General features: G+C 45.7%; 1 protein-coding gene across 6 annotated transcripts in view; it reads right to left on the reverse strand.

Moving 5' to 3' along the window:
• Window positions 1-25435, reverse strand: part of LOC310745917 (sodium channel protein type 5 subunit alpha-like) — a 302295-nt gene that overhangs the window by 81337 nt on the left and 195523 nt on the right. For all 6 annotated transcript variants that reach the window (XM_083579149.1, XM_083579152.1, XM_083579153.1 and 3 more), the window contains one exon: window positions 7682-8146. In XM_083579149.1, coding sequence (XP_083435275.1) covers window positions 7682-8146 — 465 coding nt within the window. The remainder of the gene's footprint in view (window positions 1-7681; window positions 8147-25435) is intronic.

The raw sequence follows: 25435 nt of genomic DNA on the forward strand, positions 1-25435 counted from the left end.
ACAAAGCTGAATCATGCAAGGCCCCACGCTTTTCACTGACTGCTCGGCTCTTCAGTGGACTTTGGTATTGGATCCATTACGTTAACTGCACTTTGGGGAAATGCAGAAATAAGTATGTCAACATTCCGACTTCTCTCCCAGCCCAATAGGTTAATCGCATTGGCAAGCGGCCTTGTAATGAGATGGGTTCCTGTGCGTGTGGAGGGAATGGTTCTTTTGCTCCGGACTTGCCGTCACATGTATCCGAGTTCCTTTTGCCTGATTTATATCAGCAGCGACTCCCGAGACAAATCTACTTCATTACAGGAATCCCCCCCAAGGAAAAAATCTGGGGGCAGAATGGTGGGTTCCCCTGTGATGGATGTCAGACACGGATATTCATTAAGGAACACTGACCCATCTGCTGCCTTTGCCGTGTTTCTTGGGTGAACGACAGCAAATTCAACCCACAGAGGGAAGTGATGCAGAGAGCCAGTGCAGTTGTCATCTTGTGAAGGCTAAATATCAGCTGAATAGATTATAGGGAGATTGACTGACTATAAGGATTTTTTATATCAACATTTGATCGTATTCCCATGCTGTCTTTATGTCTTTGCCTTTTCTTTGAAAGCGATCTCTGCTTTTTCTGCTCTCTGGTATTCACGGGGAGAGGCCCAGCCGCCCTCGGAGCCAGGTGGCGTGGCAGGGGGCTTTGTGGGTCAGATGGGGCACTTGAGGGCAATTCAGGATACAGCAAGGCAGGTCAGGGAAACAGACCAAGAAACAAATGGAGGAGGCAAACCTAGCAAAGGAAGCAGGGCGAGGACAACTCCAGGGGGTAGCAATGGGCTACCCAAAGCTGTCCTGCTGCCCCATTCATTCATCCCAGATCTCAGTCACAGCACACTTGTGTTTTAATGTGTATACCAAAATCTTAGCTCCCTTAATTGTGGCCTTTGGAAGCCATTCGCTCCCCCAAACTAGTTTTCCTGGAGTCACTCTGGAGGCCGGCAGAGACATAGCCTCCTAGGAGAGGGTGGGGAACCCCGGGCCCGGAGGGACACATGGGGCCCTCCAAATCTCTCTGTCCGGCCCTCAGGACTTTCCATTCCCACGCCACTCATTTCATTGGCTCCACACCCTCCTCTAGCTGGAACACACCCTTGAAGTGTGGCACTGCCTCTTGCTTGGAGAATGGAGAGAATTGGGTGTCTAGAAGTCTCTGGTGTTTGCATGGAAGACTGTCTCGCCAGAGTGGTGCATGCTCTAGTTATCTCCTGCTTGGACTACTGCAATGCGCTCTGTGTGGGGCTACCTTTGAAGGTGACCCGGAAACTACAACTAATCCAGAATGCGGCAGCTAGACTGGTGACTGGGAGCGGCTGCCGAGACCTTTAACACCGGTCTTGAAAGACCTACACTGGCTCCCAGTACGTTTCCGAGCACAATTCAAAGTGTTGGTGCTGACCTTTAAAGCCCTAAACGGCCTTGGTCCAGTATACCTGAAGGAGCATCTCCACCCCCATCGTTCTGCCCAGACACTGAGGTCCAGCTCTGATGGCCTTCTGGCGGTTCCCTCACTGCGAGAAGCCAAGTTACAGGGAACCAGGCAGAGGGCCTTCTCAGTAGTGGCACCCGCCCTGTGGAACGCCCTCCCACCAGATGTCAAAGAGCAAAACAGCTACCAGACTTTTAGAAGACATCTGAAGGCAGTCCTGTTTAGGGAAGCTTTTAATGTTTAATAGGTTATTGTATTTTAGTGTTCTGTTGGAAGCCGCCCAGAGTGACTGGGGAAACCCAGCCAGATGGGCAGGGTATAAATAAATTATTATTATTATTATTATTATTATTATTATTATTATTATTATTATTACTATTATTACTATTAATATACCCTAAGGTACAAAGGTAAGAGTCACATCTATTGTTCTGCTCACTTTTGCCTCTGGCCCTCTCCTGCCACTGGCATGTTGCCATCAGGCTGAAATTTTTGGAAATAAGTGAACCTGCATCACAAAATTTGGAGGCGTCTATGGGGCTTCCTATGGCCTGGAGCATTTTCCACCAGTTAAGGTTGGCAAGTTATCTGTATCCTCTTCTAGACAGAGATAGCATTCCCACAGTTACCTGTGCTCCAGTAACGTGGGGCTACTGGGATGCATTGCAAGAGGAGCTGCCCTTGAAGACTAGCCTAAAACTTCAGCTACACGGCACCTACCACAGAGCCTAGGACTTGTCGATCAGAAGGTCGGCGGTTCGAATCCCTGTGATGGGGTGAGCTCCCGTTGCTCGGTCCCTGCTCCTGCCAACCTAGCAGTTCGAAAGCACGTCAAAGTGCAAGTAGCTAAATAGGTACCGCTCCGGCGGGAAGGTAAACGGCGTATCTGTGCACTGCTCTGGTCCGCCAGAAGCGGCTTAGTCATGCTGGCCAGCTCCCTCAGCCAATAAAGCGAGATGAGCGCCGCAACCCCAGAGTCGGCCACGACTGGGCCTAATGGTCAGGGGTCCATTTACCTTACCTTACCTTTACCATTCTAATAGGGCGAGGGAGCCCTATTGGAAGGGAGCACATCATGACAGGTTTGAAACAGTTACCCTGGATACCAGCCTGCTTCCAAGCACTCTCCCAAATGACAGTTCTTTCCTTTTATGTGCAGAACAGCTGAAAACCTGGGTAACTGCAGAACCAGCGTCTCCCACGCAAATATGCTTGGACATTAAGATCGTCCTAAGATGGTCTGCTCTGCATTCTCCTGCCTTTGAAGTAAGGAACCCAGGGATGGAGGAAAGGACTTTTTCCACCGGGGCTCCTTCTGTTCTGAAATGACCTCCCCAAGGAAACTTGCCTAGCATCTATTTGTTGTGGTGGCGGCAGCTGAAAGGACCTTTTCATCTAACCCAGTCTTTTTTCTGTCACCTTTCAGGTTTGTTTTAATCTAGAGCCCTGTTTCCGCTGTACTGGACAGAGCGCTGCTGTGGCTGTTTTGAAAACAGTTTTTGTTTTATGCCTTTTAAGAAGGTCTTATTGTAGGCTGCTCTGAAAGTCTTCAGACTAATAGAGCAGAAGGTAAATACTTTCAGCAACCAACCAAACAAAAACAAACAAACAAACAAACAAACAAACACTTCCTGCTCTCTGTTCTGATAACACTTCTTTCTCCTCCTGCAGTTCTGTGAGATGGCTCTGCGCCCGCCTCTTCCCACTGCCAGGAACTAAACACAAGTAAATCTGCTAATGGAGCCATACAAAAACAAACAAAGTTAATCAAGCACAAGCAATCAAGAACTAAGATTCGTTTCTTTGATCAGACAGATGCAGAACTACCGAGAAAACCAACTGCTGAAGGTTGGGAGGAATTAATTAATGCCGTACAGAAAATGTGCATTGGCCAACGATCAATGAGCTTGGGACAACTGATGAGCGGAAAGAATGAGCTTTCTTTACCCAGACAACATGCTCCAACTCCCAGAACCAACTTAAAAAAAAGAAGTGTTTAAAAGAAAATAGTTGAGATGCAAGCTAGCTCCTCAGGCATGTGGATTCTGTCTGATCAGGAATATTAGTTAGATGAGGCGAACACAACCATCCCTTGCGAAGCCACTGGGCTTCCCTTGACAAAGGGTCTCCTGCAGTAGCTATTCTGAGGGAAAGGAGGTAGTGGTGGTGGATGTTAGAAAGGGAAGAAATCATCAACAGTAGGGGATTATCAGATGATGGACAGTGGTCCCCCTGAGCTTCAGACAGGGTCCCCACCCCAGCTCTACCTGGAGATGGTGGAGACGGATGCTGTGGACCTGGGATAGCTCAGTCAGTAAAACACGAGACACCCACAGGATTGTGGGTTCAAGACCCATGTTGGGCAAAATATTCCTACACTGCAGGGCTTAGAATAGATGACCTTCCAACTCTACAATTCTATGAATCAGGAGCTTTTTGCATGCAAAGCTGGCACCCTCCCCAGTTGCAGTTGCTCCTATAGTGAACAAAATGGACCTTTGTACTGATCCAGCAATGCTGTCCTCATGGGAGGACATTCTGTGGACGGAGACTGTTAAAAACCACTTACGTGAGCCGGCAACTTCTAGGTCAAAAGTGGTTAATACAGAAGAAGAGTTTGGATTTGAGATCCCGCTTTATCACTACCCAAAGGAGTCTCAAAGTGGATCACAATCTCCTTTCCCTTCCTCCCCCACAACAAACACTCTGTGAGGTGAGTGAAGCTGAGAGACTTCAGAGAAGTGTGACTAGCCCAAGGTCACCCAGCAGTTGTATGTGGAGGAGCGGAGACGCGAACCCGGTTCACCAGATTACGAGTCCACCGCTCTTAATCACTATACCACACTGATTACAGGTGTGGGTAGTCAAGTATTCAAGTAAAATATTTCCAGGGCTGGAAACATTTCCAAACTTATTTGCAAAGCTTTTCTATCAGGTGGCCTCAACATGCTTAGGAAAGATATCAACCCAACTGATCTCATTCTTCAATGAACCTGATTGCACACTGCATCTGCGACATCATCAAGCCGCCACCACTAACTAAATATTTGGAGGCACAGCATGAAAATGGCGAGGAACCACTCAGATGAGGACTTGTAAGGTCGCAGCAACATTTGCTTAAGGGATGGAGAAATAAGGTCAACAAAAACCCCACTGGTGCAGCACTGAAAACTTCAGTATTGTCCTGTCTATCTTTGTGAGTCTAGGTCTAAATTATGCACATTTGCTTAATTATTCCTCCAGATGGAATAAGTCCTTCAAGAGGAATAATAATTAGATATGCACAGCTTTTGGAATGTTCTTCACAAAGACTGGGTGGAGGAGGAAATGGACTCCAGTTTGAACCCAGATAAAGGATTTGATCAAGGGCCTTTGAATCTGTGTGGATTGCAAGCTGTAAGAAATCAAGCCCAAAGCTGCATAATTTATGGTAATCCATTACTGTAGAATTTAGGATAGCAGTCTTCAAACTGTACTCCCTTGGATTCATCAGAGGTTCCCTGAAATGGGACCCAGATGGACAAGTTCAGCGGAGGCTCCGTGGTGGAAAGGATCATAAACGGAATAGAAGCCAAGCATCATTTGTGACTTTCTGGTGTTTGTTTGGCACTCTCAGTTTATCATTTCTTTTTTTGGAAAGATTTATTAACTGCTTAATTACAGAGATTTCTAACTGATGCACAGGACAACATTGAAGATAAAACACAGCCTAAACCCTCAAAACAATTCACAGAGAGACAGACAGACAGAAAATAGTAACTAAATTATATGCTGGGATAGGCTTGCTGGTTTGTTTGTTTTTTAAAGTTTTCAGCCGGTGTCTAAAACAATACAGCAAGGGGACCTGCCTAATGTCAATAGTTCATACAGGGCACCTAGTTAGATCTGTTGGGTCACTGCTATGTGAAAACTGTGCAAGGACCCTAAGGTGCTCTCTTCCCTGCAGTACGCAAAGGTCCTGATGGAGATGACCCCCAAATATGAAGAATTAAAAAAAGGAAAACAAAAGAATTGAAAATCCTTGGGCTAGGCAGCTGATGACCTGCACACTGATTCCAGACCCCACAGGCTTCTCAGTGAGAACCCCTCTTCTATCTCATCATTCTGCTGTACCCCTCATCCGCTTTCCCCTATGCATAGGGTTGCAGGTTGGCGGCAGCTGGAGAAGAAGAAGGAAATTTGATAGGAAATGGGGAAGTGTGGGGGAAATGGAACAGAAGTTTTGCTTCCCTTTATTATGCGGCACAGCGAGACGCTTCCTAGCAGAAGCAAAGGTGTGAAGAGGGCACAATATGCAGAGGGCTCCATAAAAGCTTCTGTTGCTGGAGGAAACAGGTCTTGACCAAAGAGTTTTGGTTCTGACAGGAGTTTGTGAGCAGACCAAATGCTGCTAGCCCTTTCAGTCGTTGATCAATTCAAAATTTCCCACAACCATGACCCTAAGGCCTGAGAGAAAGTGTTAGTCAAGGGAGTCTTCCGGTGTTCTCTCCTCAGTCTTTTACACGCTCACAACTGGCAATGTTTCACACACATTCAGTCTCTCTCTCTCTCTCTCTCTCTCTCTCTCTCTCTCTCTCTCTCTCTCTCTCTCTCTCACACACACACACACACACACTGTATGAAAAATGGGAATGCCATGAAAACACCCACTTCAGTGCACAAGATAAAAACCCTATCCAACTGCCCCAAAGACATCAAAAGCACATTAAAATGTCAAAAATGGAGACAAGATAAGGAACTCATTTACTGCCTTGTCTTCCAATGAAACATGCTGCCCCCTTTCCCTACACATCATCCCGAAGTAACATTTCAGTCTCTGGGATTCCTCAGAAAGAGATACACAATTCTGAGGCCTTGGTGAGGCTGATCGAACCAAGAAACTTTACAACCTTCTTACAAAGAGGCTCTCTTCCATTTTATAATTTGAATTATCGACAGCCATTTTTATAGTAATCACTTTCAGACATAAAAGCATTCACAGGGTATAAGAAACTGAGTCACACTATGACATTTCTCCCCGCTCGAAACTCCAAAGCCTGAATAAAAGCCCATCTCTACTTTGCCAAGGCTTTGAAGGAAACCACAACGCAGGCAGAAATGACGTTTAGAAAACATCTATTCTACAAAGCTGCACCAGTTTTGTGTGCTTTTTACTGTCACGGCTTTATCTAAAGAATCCTAGGTATTGTAGTTTTATGTGGATACTGAGAATTTTCTGCTTGGGATCCCTAGATCCCTCACAGAACTACAGTTCCCATGATTCCCTAGGAAAAGGGAATGACTGCTAAAATTAAGCCGGGGTGTAGTGATATGTCCTTGTAGGCCGCAGAAATTGTTGGAAGCTTGCTGAGAGGAGTTTGCATGGAATTAAAACAGATAGACCAAGGGACCTCCAGATTCCTAGAGCTTGGGTCTCTTTGCTGACCTCCCTATATCTTTACAGTTAGACTGATACATCTTAGGTTTCATCCAGTTTGCAACCTCCTCCTCCTCCTCACACCTCTCTCTGGGACCTTGGCTCTATCCTCTAGAAGCAAAGGAAGAAGCATAGCTGCCTCTCCCTTCTCCAAATTAGCTAGCTAGCTTAAAACAAGAAACTTTTTCTATCCGAGTTATGTGTTTCCTATAATAAACACCATTATTTTCTTACTCTACAAGCATCTCTCTGTGCGTGCAACTGAAACATGCAAAGTCTACTCTTTAGCCAAATTCACAAGCCATACACTGAACTCTCTGCATACCAAAAAGCTCCAACACATTATTCGGCTCCATTTCAATATACACAAACATCCCTGTTGTGACCAGGAGGCGCAAGGCCAGTAATATACAAAGACGAGTTGATCTTAAAAATTATATCCAGCTATAATATATCTTCAAATATACATCAAATATACTATAATACCAAGCCAAGCCAAGGGTGATGCTATGGCCGTACCCATGGATGTCCAACCTGCAGTTTGGGTGCCACTTGTGGCGTAGGCCTGGGCTTGTGAGGCTACCATAGATTAAGGATCAAATTTCAGCCTCTTCCCCCAGTACTGCACCACTGCTAGCAACAGGGCTAAGAAGGCAAGAGAAAACCTCCACCCCACAGCATGGGAAGCCACATAGCATGTGCTACAATAGCCATGTCTACCACACTGCCTCCAGGCCCCCAAAAGTTGTTCACCACATCAAAGAATTACTGAAGGATGAGCAGCTTACCTGGTCCGTTTCCGTAAATGTGCTCTGCTCATCATCTTCAATGTCAGACTCTCCCGGAGCAATGGGGACACAGATGGACAAGTTTGGGTTGGTCATGAAGTCATCGTTGTGGTCCACCTGCTGCTTCTCCCGGTTTCCCTCAACCCCGTCGCCACCGGTGTGGTTCTCCTTGTGGTGGTCCTCTTCCTTGCCAAACTCCATGCCCGTGTGGTTGTTGACGCAGTTGTGGACGACGGCTGGGTTCTGAGCCGCAAGCTTCATCATGGCTTTTTTTTCAGCCGTCGCCTTCGGCTGCCTGAGGACGCTGCAACAGAAATCCCACATGGCACGTTTGGCGTAATTGAGCCCCCTGTTGATGCGTGCAAAGGCGAGCTGCAGGTTGTTCATCTCCCCGTCTTCATCTGGAGCGGAAAGGTTATCGGCACTGAAGGAGCTCAACAGCAAGGCAAGGAACAGGTTCAACACCTGAAAGGAAAGGAAGGGGTGTCAGCCATTTTGTTTGGGAAATGGCCATAGCTCAAGTGGTAGACACAGTGTTTCTTAGACTTGGGCCTCTGGGTGTTGTTGGACTAAAATTCCCATCACCCTTGACCACTAATCCTGATTACAAGGGATGATGGGAGTTGTAGTTCAACAACAGCTTGGGACAGGCTTCCTGAGCCCACCCTCCATGCTGCAAGCCCGGATTTTATCACAGCACACAGAATACACACACAGCTCACCAACACTCATTTGCTCACACAGGAGAAGGGAAAACCTGCCCAAGCTTCATTCATTTTGGGAATTGAATGACCTACTTTAAGGGGAACCCTGACATATGGCGAGAGAATGCCTTCGACCACTGCAGTAATATTCCTCCTTTCGCACTGTGCTCATTCTTAATTTGCAGAGTTAATAGAAGTGCCTCCAAAATTAGGTGATTTAAAAGAAAAGAGCAGGGGGAAGGCAGGCAAGATGCATTTTGTTTTTGTTATATTTATATCTCACGACATGAATGCATGTGCAGTGATCTGGAATGAGTTATTTCGGATCTATTGGATTTTCAATGTAAATGTCTTAGATCAAGAGAGTCTAGATAGGAGGGACCTCCAGAATGTCCCCTTGTTCTTTTCAAACATCTTGAGAAGCAGAGCCCATCTCCCCTATTATAGCATCAAAGCAGACCATAGCTAGGAAGACATTTTCCCCTAACACTGAAGTCACTGGATCTGGGGAATTCCACCAGCAGCAGCCACACATTCTTCAACTGTGTCCCTAGCTGAAGTTTCATTACTTCCTTCCATAGAAGTGATCAGGTTGGCCATGGGTCTAACTAGAGATTGGGGAAGGGAGACCATCAGCTTTGTTCCACCCCTTTGTCCAAGCTGTCAGAGGTGGCCCTAACTTCCTTCTCAACTAGCCGGCAGAAACGCCACCTTAAACTTCCACTCGCCATTGGCTGGAGGAAAAGAGGGTATCAGCTTCTGATTCAGGCTCTTGATTCAGCCTTCCAAACAACTGCTAGAAGAAAATTCAGATGAAAATTGGCAAGGGATAAAACCTGACTCTCCAGGGACACCCAAACGGCAGAAGACAAAGTTGCAGGAAAGCAAAATGCTGCAATCCTATAATTCACATCCCCCCCCCCCCGCAGAAACCAATGGAAAATTTCTGAAGGTCTTGATGGACCACTTAATGATTTTTCTGCCTGTTGTAGCAATTGCATTGCACTGTGCCACATGTTGTATGGTATTTAATTGCATTTCTATTGCTTCTTTTATTTCCTATATATTGCTGCAAGCCACTGCAATCTCCAAGATACGGTTTATTTACACACATATATAACCTGAACCTCTGATGGAGGGTCTCACAGCAGTAACACTCCAAGAGGGCCTTGCTTCTCCCATTGCTGTGGCCTTGGATCCAAACGGAAATCTGCCATGGCTCCCTGACTCTCTGCTCCAGCTTGTTGCGTTTTGCAGGCTGCCACTTTTTCTCTCTCAGCTCACATCCCTGCGAACTGCAATCCTAAACAATTACTCTCCTTCCAGCTCTGGCATTTGTCCTGCCAACTAACCCAGAGCTGAGGGGATGGGGCCGGCCTACCCTTTGCCGACTGGCATAGACTTTGCCTTCTTAATGGCTCATCACCTTGCCTTTTGTTCTCCATAATGGCTCTTCTCCCTGGTGATTTCCTGAACCAGAAACTGGTTTGGCCTGTATTTTAACACCTTGCTAAGCATCTGGCAGCCCATTTTAATACTCCAAACATTGATTAAACTCTAGGAACTTAGGGGAGGATCTGGCACCCAGGAACTTAGGGGAGTCAAGGTGCCCACAAAATCATAGCAATACTGTATCCTGCAGAATTCATACTGTAGGACAATAAAATACAATATAAGAAATAAAAGTAGAAATAAAAACACAATTAAAAACAACTATGAATATGCAATGCCATCTCCAGTCTTCTACCAAAAATCCACCTGAATGAAGCTCATACACCACTTGTGGTCCACCAGCCATTTTGGGAACCCCTGCTGTACACCTTTCCCTGGCTAATAGTTCCACTGAATACAATTTGACTTTATTCTGAGCAGGCACACACTGGATTATGCTAAAAGGATATCTATGGAGAACATTTACTTATCTATTCAGAGCACCTATTGAGGGCTGTAGAAAATTTCCCATCTAAAATCCCAAAGAGCTGCTACCAGTCAGTGTCAATGATAGCGCGCTTGATGGACCAAGGCACTTTTCTATGTTCCATTGGCAGAAAAATATGGGTTTAAAAGTATACCACAATTATCTTTTTTTATGTCAGATGTGCCTAATTTGTTGCAAGCCACTGTTCTGTGTGTCTGCTAATTGAGAGATTGCCAGAAAGAGTCCTTTCCTTTTGCCTTGGTTCATGGGGAAGCAAGCAACTGTGGTGCATAAGAAGGTCTCCACCTGGAGGGGAATTCCCTGAGGGCTGGACTGGGACATCAAAGCATATTTAGGACTTTAAACATCAGCACCTGGAATTGCCAGGGGTGGCCCAGGGCAGTTCTTTAGAATAGCTGTAATCTGGCTGTAAATTGCTTTGAGTTGCCTTGGACAAGGTAAAGCGACTAACAAATATAATAAATAAATAATATTAAATAATATGGTCCTTGAGGTTAACCACAGTTAGTCATTGTCTTGCAACATTCTGAACCAGCTACAGCAGCCTTCCCCAACCTGGTGCCCTCCAGATGTTTTTGACTACAACTCTCATCATCCCTAGCCAGCACCACCATGGTCCTCAACATCTGGAGGGCACCAGGTTGAGGGAGATTGAGCTAGATTTTCTAAACAGTCCTCAAAAGCATCCCCATGTTGAGTGCGTGATAACTGTCCAGTTTGGAGGTGACCAAGGTATGGCACAACCTTGATGGCAGAAAGTGAGGAGGAATTAAAGAACCTTTTAATGAAGGTGAAAGAGGAGAGTGCAAAATATGGTCTGAACCTCAACAACAAAAAAACGAAGATCATGGCCACTGGGCCCATCACCTCCTGGCAAGTAGAAGGGGAAGAAATGGAGGGAGTGAGAGATTTTACTTTCTTGGGCTCCATGATCACTGCAGATGGTGACAGCAGCCACGAAATTAAAAGACTCCTGCTTCTTGGGAGAAAAGCAATGACAAACCTAGACAGCATCTTAAAAAGCAGAGACATCACCTTGCCAACAAAGGTCCGTATAGTTAAAGCTATGGTTTTCCCAGTAGTGATGTATGGAAGTGAGAGCTGGACCATAAAGAAGGCTGATCGCCAAAGAATTGATGCTTTTGAATTATGGTGCTGGAGGAGACCCTTGAGAGTCTCATGGACTGCAAGAAGATCAAACCTATCCATTCTGAAGGAAATCAGCCCTGAGTGCTCACTGGAAGGACAGATCCTGAAGCTGAGGCTCCAATACTTTGGCCACCTCATGAGAAGAGAAGACTCCCTGGAAAAGACCCTGATGTTGGGAAAGATGGAGGGCACAAGGAGAAGGGGACGACAGAGGACGAGATGGTTGGATAGCGTTCTCGAAGCTAGCAGCATGAGTTTGATCAAACTGCGGGAGGCAGCGGAAGACAGGAGTGCCTGGCGTGCTCTGGTCCATGGGGTCACGAAGAGTCGGACACGACTAAACGACTAAACAACAACAAGGTATGGACAATATATTTTGCAGGTATTCCCTGAACCATGAAGTCTACAAAAGCAGAGATCCTTGGGTGTCTGAATACCAAATTCCATGTGGCATTCCATGCCTGTAGAACAGAAGACTGCTGTTCCTGGCATTTCTTGGTCTCTTTCGGTTTAATTACGAAAATCCGTGCCTAAGAACTCTTGCAAGCCAGCACGACCTTAATTACACCGCTACCACTCGATCTGAAGTATCCTGTCATTATTAATCCATCAGGCACTCACCGTAATCACCGTGATTAGCATGAATGCATTTTGGCATCAATGGCACATATCCCATTGTCCGGCCGAAATAACCTCCGTCGGCCTCAGAATTGAACAGAAAGCTGCTTGAATTCAATGAATGGGGCCGAAGCATAATCCAAAAGGGGGGGACGGAAAAAGCTAATTTCACAATAGTAAAGTGACCTTTTCAATCCCTGTAAATTTCGTGTTCGGTGTAGAATGGCTTCACAGCAGGGATGGCATTACGGGTACAAGAGTGAGAAGCCACCTAATACATGCATAATGTGGAACACAACACAAGTGACTGGCTCCGTTCCACCCCAGGAATTCAAGTTCCCACATTTTCAGGTTCTGCCATGCCAAGCGCATTCTGTAAGGAAAAGGAACAGAGGAGGCACAGCAGCTTTATGGCATGGAGAGGGAGGGGGAAGAAGCAAATGAAGTTGCCTCTTTCTTACAGAGGAGGAAGGGAAGAAAGTTATACTTGAATTTCAACCATCTCTGAAGAAATGCCAGGAACCCCCGAACTTTCTACACTGAAAGTTCACCAACAGATAAAGCTAAAAAAAAAAAAAAAAAAGTTCCGCAACTTTTGAGAGAGGACCCTTTTGTGGTACATGCGTTCATATTCCAAAATGCCTCAATCACAGTACTACATCCACTGATAGCAATTACCAGAACCTATTGTTAACTGGAAGTGAGTGAATGCTCACTGGAATGACAGATCGTGAAGCTAAGACTCCAATACTTTGGCCACCTCATGAGAAGAGAAGACTCCCTGGAAAAGACCCTGATGTTGGGAAAGATGGAGGGCACAAGGAGAAGGGGACGACAGAGGACGAGATAGTTGGACAGTGTTCGCGAAGCTACCAGCATGAGTTTGACCAAACTGCGGGAGGCAGTGGAAGAAAGGAGTGCCTGGTGTCCATGGGGTCAGGAAGCGTCGGACATGACTAATCGACTAAACAACAACATTGTTAACTTTCCTGGTCTGCTCAGGCTTTTTTAAAGGTGAGAACAGGGTGACAGTGACAGTCCTGTCAATTTTGGTAGGGAAGCTGGTGTTACTTTTTCTCAGAGATTTTTGTCTCATAACAAACCTGAAGGATAAGGCAGTAATCAGTGGCTGCAGCCATCCAGATCTTTCCCTGGGGCAGATTCGCACCATACATTTAAAGCACATCCAATGCACATTGAAAGCACATCACTTCCCCTAAAGAATCCTGGGGACTGTAGTTTTCTTCCCACAGAGCTACAATTCACAGCACCGTGAACAAACTACAGTTCTCAGGATTCTTTGGGGGGAAGTCATGTGTTTTAAATGTGTGCTCGGTGTGCTTTACCCTAAATGTGTGCATCTACCCTAAACGGCCTCGGTCCAGTATACCTGAAGGAGCGTCTCCACCCCCATCGTTCTGCCCGGACACTGAGGTCCAGCGCCGAGGGCCTTCTGGTGGTTCCCTCATTGCAAGAAGCAAAGCTACAGGGAACCAGGCAGAGGGCCTTCTCAGTAGTGGCGCCCGCCCTGTGGAATGCCCTCCCATCAGATGTCAAAGAGATAAACAACTACCTGACATTCAGAAGACATCTTAAGGCAGCCCTGTTCAGGGAAGTTTTAAATGTATGACATATTAGTGTATTTTTGGTCTTTGTGGAAGCCGCCCAGGGTGGCTGGGGAAGCCCAGCCAGATGGGCGGGGTACAAATAAATTATTATTATTATTATTATTATTATTATTATTATTATTATTATCTCTGACCACTAGCCATGCTAGAGGGAGCTGGAATCGAAGGGATGGATTTAGACACTAGGAGAGGTTTAGTTATTACAGTATTGCTTAAACTTGGAAGCAAAGGTTGATTTAACCTATTAGAAACAATAATCCAGGATGCTTTAATGTGGAGTCGGTTTTCCTGGTATTGCCCCTTTTCTCCCCTTTAAAATCAACCACCACACACATATTGTTTTGGGAAGAAATGAAAGCAATGTTTACTTCCATAATCTACGTCTCGAAGCAGCAGTTACAGCAGCAAACACGGAGGCAGGTTTATAATGGCTATCTAAGTTGTGAAAATACAAAATCTAAGTTCAGAAAGATATGCAAATGTGGTCAGCTTGGAAGCATGATGAAGAAAGACGAGGAAAGGCTACCAAGGAAGGATGTATGAATGAATGGAGTGTTACAGCTTCCTGCCAAGGCAAAGGAAGTGATCTCACAGAGTTCTCTCTAGCAAATTTTACAGGAGAACTCTGTAAGCCTCAGCCCCTTCATGTGCCTATCTGGCAAAACATGAATTGTTGGTTTGACTGCAGTAATGTCCAACACCAACAACATCTGGTGGGCCACAGGTTTCTCATGCTTACACTAAATGCTGCTGTGAGTATGGACTTCAAGGTCACTTATGGCTCCCAGCAGCCTTTTAGAGTTATTCATTTATCTAGCTGGAGGCAACCACTCAGTTCATCTGCACTCAATTTTAAGCAGGTGACCCCCTTCACCCAGGTACCTAGTTAGGCACAGAGGACCTCTAAATCTCTTTCCGCCATGTTCCTTATTTAAGTCTTTTAAGTGTTCCCTTTTTCATAGCTGCGTAACTTTATCCTGGCACACCTGCACTCTTGCAAAGAGAGTACTTTTTCATTCTAGGTATCATTTATCATAGGCTATTTGCGTTCTCTTATAGACCTTTTACAACACACACACGTGCACGCAAGCACACACACACACACACACACAGATGCAGCATACTTAGAAGTCCATGCTTTTAACCAGAATAAAGTAAACATCAGTTATCATTGTTTGCCGCTGCTTTTTTTTCTTTCTGAACAGCCTGCCTCGGAGTCATGAAGTCTAGTGTTTAGACAGATCAAACCATTTTATATGCAATGCCCATTTGCTTGCTATCCCTTCGCTTATATTGTCTCTTCTGCTGCTCTTACTGTGAACGATCTTTAACAATACCCAGGGCGCGCTTGTATCTGTGTTTCCAATACAGGGATGCCTCGTGATGAATTAGCTCCTGCGCTCAGATGCTGCGCTACCTTCCGTGCTGTTTGGACGCTGCTGTTCTTGTGAAATGGATTGGCGCAGGGTTTCCCATGGTACTACTGACATAGCAACAACCAGCAGCAGGTGGATGTGCACAGGTCTACTTTGGAATCAACCCAGAGTAAATGGATTTAATTTACTGGATGGCCACAAAATTAATAGGCCAGCGGTCACCAACCCAGTGTCCTCCAGATGTTTAGGACCACTACTCTCATCAGCTGTGCTGGCGGGCTGTGGCTGATGGGAATGTTAGTGCAAAACATCTGGAGGGCACCAGGTGAGTAAAGCCTGGCCAAAGTTGTGTCCGAGGATGATAGATTCCATGGTGCAGTCTGAAGGCACCTACGCCTACCACCCTGCTGAAGCTAAGCAGGTCTGGTTGCGGTCAGTACTTGGATGGGAGACCTCTATGTTGCCTTGAGTTCCAGGATGGAAGAAAAGGCAAGCTATTAAGCCATTTCTCCCTTCCAGGCTCCTTTGACACCTCTCAGGAAGAAATGCACAAACAGGAGATACCCAGAGCTGCTCCTGTCCATCAATGTCCACCACGATAACAAGGCATCACACTTTCCCATTTGCGATTTGAACCCGGCATTGTTCAACAACCTGAGTTTGCAGGGGGAGAAGCCCTGTCACCTGAATTACATTGTCAAATCAGAGCAGATGCAACCTCTCTGTTGCTGTGGTTACTACCATTATTTGTACAACCATGCATTTCAAATCTGAATCCACACCCTTCCATCGCCGTGCATTTTGTTTTTTGCTCCCCATTTCCTTTACTGCAGTTTGCCGGCAGAGAACGTAAATCTACATTCAAACAAAGGTTCTCTCTCGACTACAACACCAAACAATGCATAAACCCACTCTCCTGTTCCCCCCTCCCCTTCCTGCCAAGAGGCCCCCTGTCTCTCAGAAATCATAGAGGTTATACCCAGTGTTGACAGCATTCACTCAACACCTTGCTTGGGGTCGCTCAAGGCAGAAAATCCTCTTGTAGGTTTGAGAGGCGTGTCATCAAGAAAATGGATTTTCCTGGCTCAGGGAGGCTCACGGGGTGAGAGTGAAACACAGCAGCATGTTTTTTAAAGAGCGCTGGGGCTGCTCGGCGTGTGCCCTCAACATCTGAAGGTGTGTTTTATTATTTGTTGATTTATTGAAAACGTTTACACTTTACCTTTCTAGCATCAGCCTGGGGGACTCAAGGCAGCATCTCAAAGGGATGGATGTGGACTGGTAAAAATAAAGAAAACTCAGTCCTGAGAAGAGAGGGGCTCTGCGGTTCTTCTGATCAGAGAGACTTTGCTCCGCTGGTACTAGATGAGGTTGCACTGCTCTCTTAAAGCAGGACTGTGGGACATCAACTCTTCTGGGCAAATGGTCGAAGACGATGGGAGCTGCAGTACAATAACATTTGAAGGGCCAAAGGCTAACAACTCCTGTCCCAAAGGAAGGCATTTGTATCTTGGGGGGCACAGGATTCAGCTGTATTATTGTAGGGTTAGTTAACCCCTGTGGCAAGAAGTGCCTTTCACCTGCTTAGGCTGGCAAGCTCACTGCAGTCTCTCCTGGACAGAGACAGCCTGGTCACAGTCATCCATGCTCTGGTGACATGAGGGGTTGATTGCTCTAAATGTGTTGTATGTGTATATTTCTTCGAAGCTTTGTGGGAAATTCAAAGATAAAGACTGAGCCCTCTGTGTGTGTGTGGACTCAACCCTGAGCAAACACTAGCAGGCTCTCTGCAGCTGCCTGAGGACCAGGTCAGGTTATGTCCCTACTATTGTCTCCTCTGTTTTGGATGGAAGTCTTCCCCATCACCTGCTGCATGGTCCTGTAGCTCCAGGTAGCAAAGGTGGTGTCCTCTAGATGATGTTGGACTCCACCTCCCATCACCCTTTGCCACTGACCATGTTGGCTGGGGCTGATGCGAGTTGGGAGTCCAAAAATGGCTAGAGGGCACCTCCTTGCCTATCCCTGCTTTAGATACAGATACTAGGAATTGATCTGTCACTGAGCTACAGCTACTCTGCACTTGGGCCAGCAGAACTGATAGCCAGAAAGTGGATGGCAAGCAAAACCTTCTAGCCTTTATGTCAACATATTGAGTATCTGGCCTTGTTTACTAAAATTGATAGACTTAGTGGGACTGGGATAGCTTCAACCAGCAGGGCCACCTGTGCTTTGCCTATGCCCAGCACAAACAGATCAGATTCCAGGAGACAGTCATTTGCATAATTTATTCCAATCACAGAACCTGGACATTCCGCAGTGCAGAATTCTGGCTTCCATGCTGCAGAAATTGTGTGTGTTCGGGCACAAATGTAGACACAGTCCTGGCAAATATGCTAGATAAGGTCCTTGTGAGAACACTACTATGGCTCTCTAATTTCTGAAATGGCGAAACACTGAATCAATTCATTCCTGAAATGCTGAAGCCAAAGAGGCTGCAAACGGAGATAGTACTGAAAGGCAATTTCATTGAATCAGCAATCTTACAGCTGCAAGAGGAAGCCAGAGACTCTGCTATCTAATCCATCTCCTCTGTGCCAACAGAGAATCATTCCTTGTAACAGGGGTATATTTCCTAGGTCTTTTGTAATATTGTCAAACCCAGAGTAAAGTTTATAAAAGGACGCACTCCTCCCAAAAGCAATTTACATGACCAGTTATCTGCTATATTGTTCCCTTTTGGGTTATTTCAGCTATTTGTGCTGGGCTAAGAGGCTTATTCCATCCCTCCCAGCCCACTTCCTCCTTTATCCTGTGCTGAAGTCATAATCCCATGCTTTTGACATCCTATGCTGCTGATGCTGGAATGACGGAGAGTTCACAACTTCAAGCAGAAAGAAAAGCCAGGAAGTAGAAGGAAAAGGATTTGAGAATAGGACAGTGCCTAACCACAACAGTAAACCACAGCCCACATGGCACTATCTCAGGCAAGCAACAAGGAGCGGACCCCCTTGTTTTTGGCAGAGATTCACAAGTATTGCTGCCGTTTTATTCCAGTATCCTGCCCTCCTTCCTAGAGAGCCCAGCATGGCTAACAACAGCCACAAAAAGCTTGCCTACTAGTCACCTGTTATGTGACTGCCACCAATTACTTCTCCTCCTCTGAGTTCCCAAGTGCTTGGGGCAGACACTTCTCTCCTTTGCACAGAGAGACTCCTGCCCTTGCAGATCTTCTCCAAATCCCAGTGCAAAGGTATTAAGTACATCTGTGTTACTGATAGAGGGCTTGGAAGAAGCATTGGGTCTTGTGCTGTGGCCAGGACAGGCTGCAGCTTTGAGGAGGCCACTGGCATAGAAACCTCTGGTGGTTGAGTGGACCTTCAGCTTGAGCAGGTGTCCGCTCTGTGGCCAGGCAGCCTCTCCCACCCCTCCCATGTATTCCCACCAGAGGGGAAAGCGAGTGGGTGAGTTTACGAAAGAGGAGTTGCGAGGGTGCAGACAGGGTGGTCACCACTATAACTGCCCACAGGGTTCCAGAGTGGATATAGCACCACTCAGGTGTTTGTTGCGAAACTGCAATGGAAGGTGGCACCAGTAAAGGGGAACCACAGTAGCGGTGGTCCCTCATCAGCCATGTTGCTTCACTGCCCTTGGCATAAGATAAGAAACATCAGGTGTCTCCCAGTGCTTCAAAGAGATGCTTGTTGTTTCTTACCTGCTCCAAATCTGAGTCAAACGAGAGCTCTGGGGATAGGATGTGCATGCTGTGAAGTGTCCTGTGCATCAAATGGGCAGGAGCGCTTCCATGTGGCAAGTCGATTTTTGGATCTGGCTATCAATCTGCATTCTGTTTGGGTGGTTCACAGGCTCAAGAAGCCTGAATAAGAATTCTAGAACACAAGGTGCCCATTTCCTTTGATGGGGGCATGACTGTCTAGAACAGGGGTCAGCAAACTTTTTCAGCAGAGGGCCAGTCCACTGTCCCTCAGACCTTGTGGGGGGCCGGACTATATTTTGAAGAAAAAAATGAACGAATTCCTATGCCCCACAAATAACCCAGAGATTCATTTTAAATAAAAGGACACATTCTACTCATGTAAAAACATGCTGATTCCTGGATCATCCGCAGGCCGGATTTAGAAGGTGATTGGGCCAGATCCGGCCCCCGGGCCTTAGTTTGCCTACCCATGGTCTAGAACACAGCACTTTTACGAGTATGTTAATATGGTGGCTTCCCACATATTCAATCTGGGGCAGGGCATACACCCTGAAGAGCAGGAAATGTCCAGGGAGGAAGAAAGCAGGTGCAATTCGGGACATGCAAAGGTGTGCCCACCTGCTCAACACACCTGCACAGCCAATGCCAATTCCTGCCTAGCAAGTTTGATTATTCCATACACTTCAGAGAGAGTGGTCAACATATACCCTGAAATAAAGGGTAACTGGCAACCCTGAAAGGAGCAAAGGATTCATTGTACAAACAGGCATATCGTGCTGCTGATTTAAAAACGAGTTCTGTCTCCTCTACTTACCATCCTGCACTCCCCGCTCTTTGTAAATTCCCTTAGTCAACAACTCGCAGTCCCTCTGGGCCACAACTGTGCCAGCAGCTGTTTCACTAGACCCCACCTTCATCTCCCACAGGAAAAAACACACATCTTAGCCTGTTTTTCTATGCAGTCCTTGGCCTAATTTCAAAAGCCTTCTGCACTGACCTCTGACAAGATCTCTGTTCTTCTCTCACAAGCCTGCTGGGCAGAGATGGGGATGGGTGGTGGCAGAAAGCACTGCTTAGCTTCAGCGCTACCCAAAATCCGCAGGAGGCCCCTGGCAGATTGAACCATATAGAACGTGGCCCTTGACTGGGAAAAGGTTGCCCTTGATTGGATCCAGCAGGGGCCACATATTCCCTAAAGAATTCACCTGAGCCACAAGGCTTATGTAGGAGAAATCAATACATAACAAATTTGTATCAACTGCATGGCATCACAAGCTTAGGTAGAAAATGGGGAGGCAGGAAGATTAGGTCATAGGAAGAAGCTAGATGTTCCATAACAGGTAAGCCTGCATAATAAATTAAGAAATTGCCCAGTAGCACCTAAGAGACCAACTAAGGTAAGCCTGCAGTTAGGATGGAGTGAGAATAGGGCAAGAACAGGGAGTCCATCTGCACTGCTGAAGGGTAAAAGAAAAAGGGCAATATTTTCTCGTGTGGAACAAGCCAAACAAGGGAAGTGAGATCTAGAGTTTATTTGAAAAGGCACGCTGCACATGGGCATTTAACATGACACAAACAAAGACAGAAATGGAAAGAATCAAAATACACATCTAGGGACTGTTTGGAACTTTTGACTCGGGGGAAGAACATGTGGATGACATCTGCAGTGTGCAAATGACAAATGCTCGGGGTAGCCATCAAGCCCAACATTAAGGGGAAAGGGGGAGAGCCAGTCAGGGGAAGGCAAGTTCAGAGCTGGACTACGAAGCAGCTGCGTAAAAAAGGAATGGAGAGATAAGTTTGGAGGGATTGTCTTGGGCTTGGACTGTGTTCTTTGGGGCTATCTTCTGGAGCATGCGAGATCCCAGGCTGATGGGTCGCCTTTACTAGTAGAAGACTGTCTTTTGAAGTATGAGAAACCTTTTGTCTGCCACCTGTTTGCTTGTGCAAGGGAGTGTGTGTGTGTCCTCAATAAAGCTTTTATAAAACTTTAAACTTAGTCATCTTGCCTGTACTAATTTGCGTCTGGATAATTTGAGTCTAGATAACTTGAGTCTAGATTCCCAGGGACCAGGGAAAGCAAAACAGTTAGGAGGTTTTAGGATGCCTTCAATCCTGATACCAACTTAAACACCCATGGAATTCTAAAACTTCCTAATTTTTAAATATCTTGTTTTTAAGACTCTGTGGTGAAGTTAGCAGTTTTTAGCTCCTGTATTTGATAGTGATTTTAGCTCTTTAATTTTTTAAAAATTATTATACTGGTGTTTGTAGGTTCCTTTTCGCTTGATGCATTTTTAAGCTTATTTTTTTAAGGGTCTCCCCATGATGTCTAGATAATTTGTTTTTTGAGGCAAATTATAAATGCAAATGATAAATAAATAAAATTAAAACTGAACTTGCACTCCCATTATGATTAACAGTCTCCCGTTGATTTCAATGAGATACAATTAACTTTCACTGAATCGGGGGCACAGCCTCCTCTATCACACAGAAACCTGTTCAGGGTTTTAACATCTTATATCAATATGCCTTCATAGCTGTACATTACCGACTGGGCATATTAACACATACCAGACTTAATTGTGGACACCGTAACTCATAGCGCAGTCCACATCAAGGTTGTAAGTTGTGAGCGATTAGTAAGTCAAATACAACAAAACAACAACTCAATCATAATCATGGATGTTGCTCATGAACTCTCAGAGGACTACATTTTAACCAGAGATTATGATGTTAATTTCTTGTTGGACTGTGGACTACAACAGTGGTCTTCAACATTTTCAGATGCAGGGGCCACCTTTAAACCCAAAACATACATTAGGGGATCCATTATTTAACTTTTTACCACATATGGTAAAAAGCATGCATTTCTCCTAAGATACACATTTTTGCATTCAATCTCACTGATATCCATGTACTACTAGTGAAAAACTGCACATTTCCCCATTAGTATGTGCATTTTTATCCATGTTTCCCTCTAATATGCATGTGTCTGTACACTTTTCTAGCTTGACAACTGCATTGCAAAATTCGGAGAAACGCAAATTTCAAAGGATAGCTGAGTTTTAGTTTGCATATCTTTGGGGGGGGCATGTGGCTCAAATAAAACACAAACCAAGTAAATTCCTCCCCTATCCCCGCAACATAGCCCTGCAAATGTCTTAACCAAGCTGCTTAAATGCAACTATCTTAAAGCAATGCAATCACTGCTTTTCGCTTGAAGATAGCGTAGGGCTAAGAAGAAACAGTGGGCAGCCACTCTCAAGAGAGGAAACTGGTTTATTTTTCATTGTGAAATGTATCTGAGCTCTGCTTTAGGGGATAGCTAACATTAAACCCCACTGCTTTGGTTCACGCTGTGTTACCTCCAGAACATAGTGTCCTCTTTCTCATAATGCTATTTGGAAATCAATAACAAATTCCTTCACTTTGTAAACATTTTATAAATGCAGAGAAGCATGGACCACAGCCATCTCCAGCCCCAGTAAGGAGATGGCTCTCTCGGTCCTCCACTTCAGAGAATCTCTGGATTCCACAGCAAGGTTTTCCCCTGCCTATTTTGGAAATGACATACGTGGGGTTAGGCTACGAAACCGGGGACAGAAGCAAAAGGCCAAGACTTGAATTTAAATGGGCACCGTGGCCGTACAACTTTTCAGAACTGAAGTCAAAACAATGAAACACTGATATGACCTCAAAGAATGGGAAGCGAGCAAGCGCAGACTTCATGATCAGGACAGCTGATGGTCAATATGCAGCGTGGCGGGCTTCTGAATTACATGGGCAAGTCAATTTGTCAGCATGTGACAGCAGCCACATCCCTGGAATGGCTTCAATGGGCCACCAAACCAGGTGAGGTAGCCAATGGGTCTCAAACCCTCAGTGAGTTAGGGACTTCCTCTGCATGTGAAGACAGGCTCTGGCAGATTGAGCAGATGAGACCAATACAGTGGTACCTCGGGTTAAGTACTTAATTCGTTCCGGAGGTCCGTTCTTAACCTGAAACTGTTCTTAACCTGAAGCACCACTTTAGCTAATGGGGCCTCCTGCTGCCGCCGCACCACTTGAACATGATTTCTATTCTCATCCTGAAGCAAAGTTCTTAACCTGAGGTACTATTTCTGGGTTAGCGGAGTCTGTAACCTGAAGCGTCTGTAACCTGAGGTACCACTGCAGTGGATCCAGTGGTCAAGAAGGCGGTTTCTGCGCATGCTGTACTGGGAAGTAAAAGGGCTGATGGGGTTCATTAACCTGGGATGGGAGCCCATGTAGGAGAAGGAAAACTTTGACCCTTGCAGGACATCTTTGGGAGAAGAAAAGGGCAAGGATTAAACCATACACAAATCCGGAAGCAAAGTTTCAAAGATGGTTGGATGGTGCCTTGTACACCTCCTTCTAGCAACTCCTGCAGCCAAGCTGGTGCCAAACATATTGCTCTGCTTTAGCTTGGACCACATCAGCAAAGCCTAGAGGGAAGTCTTGTCATCTGGGCATCCCAGGACCTCCATACACACTGCCCAGGGAGACAGTGGTTTGACTTCACCCCCTGAGGCTCGCTCCATTGTCTCTTGAGACAGACAGATGCCAACAACAACCAACGAAAGTGAAGAAACCTTCAAACATGTAGCCCTCCTTTGTTTGTGGATTAAGGTGGCACAATCTAGAAAAGAGCTTTTCCACTTGATTCTTACGAAGTATAAACTTATGGAGTATAAGCTTGTCCAAAGTGCTTTATAAAGCAACACAGAAATAGTAGTGGATGTGCTACTTGGGTCACTGTTCTTCGATCCACAACCAATGTCCCATAGCAGTTAGAACAGCCTTCCCCAACTGGACGCCCTCCAGGTGTCTTGAACTACAAGTCCTATCAGCCCCTGCCAGCTGCATCGCACATGCCTGTTGTACATACAGTGGTACCTCAAGTTAAGTACTTAATTCGTTCTGGAGGTCCATTCTTAACCTGAAACTGTTCTTAACCTGAAGCACCACTTTAGCTAATGGGGCCTCCTGCTGCCGCTGCGCCGCCGGAGCACGATTTCTGTTCTCATCCTGAAGCAAAGTTCTTAAACTGAAGCACTATTTCTGGGTTAGCGGAGTCTGTAACCTGAAGCGTATGTAACCCAAGGTACCACTGTATTACTGAGGCAATATATATGCCAATATTCAGCGAGCAAGTAAATGGAAAGTATTTTTATTACATTACAACTGAAACAGATTTTATTTCACCTGGAAATAAATAAATCTAAATAAGAATGCCAGCCACAGCGAGGATTTTTTTTTTCTAATTAAACACATTCGACTTGGGAATTCCTTGAGAATGAAAGGAGAGAGGAAAGGGCTCGCTTTTAATTTTGTATCCATCTGGTTTTCAGAAACTTTCCCCTTCACTTTCTCCCAGTTGGGCTTTACGGCTGTTCTAATTTGATGTCATTCGTACTGACAAGAAATAGATTGGTGCCAGTGTGATCTGTGGATAGAAAGTTGTGCTCCGACATATAAGGTCCCGGGTTTGTATCTTTCCTCTGCTGCAAAGCTGTTCTAGACACAGAAATCAATTGATACAGTCCTCTTGCAGAACTGTAGCACCTCAGAATGCACAGAGGGTCTCACTTGATGAAAAGACCCTTCAACGTTAAGATCTTCCTGGGTACAGAAAGAGAGCAAGGAGACTTTGGAATAGGATGCTTTCGGAGGAACAGACTCCCCTATCCACCCTGAGCTGCAAAAATCCCTCACGATAAATTTAATGCATCCACAACTATTTGAAAGCATTCTCTGACAATTCAAGGGCAGCCATCTGCCTCAGCTTTAGTTCCTCAACCCAGTTCATTACAGTGGTACCTCAGGTTAAGAACTTAATTCGTTCCGGAGGTCCGTTCTTAACCTGAAACTGTTCTTAACCTGAGGTACCACTTTAGGTAATGGGGCCTCCCGCTGCTGCCGCGCCGCTGCCATCGATTTCATTCTCATCCTGAAGCAAAGTTCTTAACCTGAGGTACTATTTCTGGGTTAGCGGAGTCTGTAACCTGAATTGTCTGTAACCTGAAGTGTCTGTAACCTGAGGGACCAATGCATACTTTCAACTGTAAAGGTAAAGGTAAAGGGACCCCTGACCATTAGGTCCAGATGTGACCGATTCTGGGGTTGTGGCGCTCATCTCGCTTTATTGGCCAAGGGAGCCAGCGTAAAGCTTCCGGGTCATGTGGCCAGCATGACTAAGCCGCTTCTGGTGAACCAGAGCAACGCACGGAAACGCTGTTTACCTTCTCGCCGGAGCGGTACCTATTTATCTACTTGCACTTTGATGTGCTTTCGAACTGCTAGGTTGGCAGGAGCAGGGACTGAGCAACGGTAGCTCACCTCATCACGGAGATTCGAACCACCAACCTTCTGATCGGCAAGTCCTAGGCTCTGTGGTTTAACTCACAGCGCCACCCGCGTCCCTTATACTTTTAACTGTAGTAGCCTGCTTAATACTGCTGTTATAAAAACGAAGTAAGGCTTCCAAAAAGGTTTGTAAATTGCTGTGGCAACTTTCTAAAATAATGTTATCCCTCTTCCTGAATCTCTTTACTTGACACAAGCAGAAGAGGGACCACCAGAAAGCTAAGGGAAGGGGAGA

The sequence above is a fragment of the Podarcis filfolensis genome (assembly GCF_964270895.1).
Source record: "Podarcis filfolensis genome assembly, chromosome: 12".
In the NCBI taxonomy this organism is placed as follows: Eukaryota; Metazoa; Chordata; class Lepidosauria; order Squamata; family Lacertidae; genus Podarcis; species Podarcis filfolensis.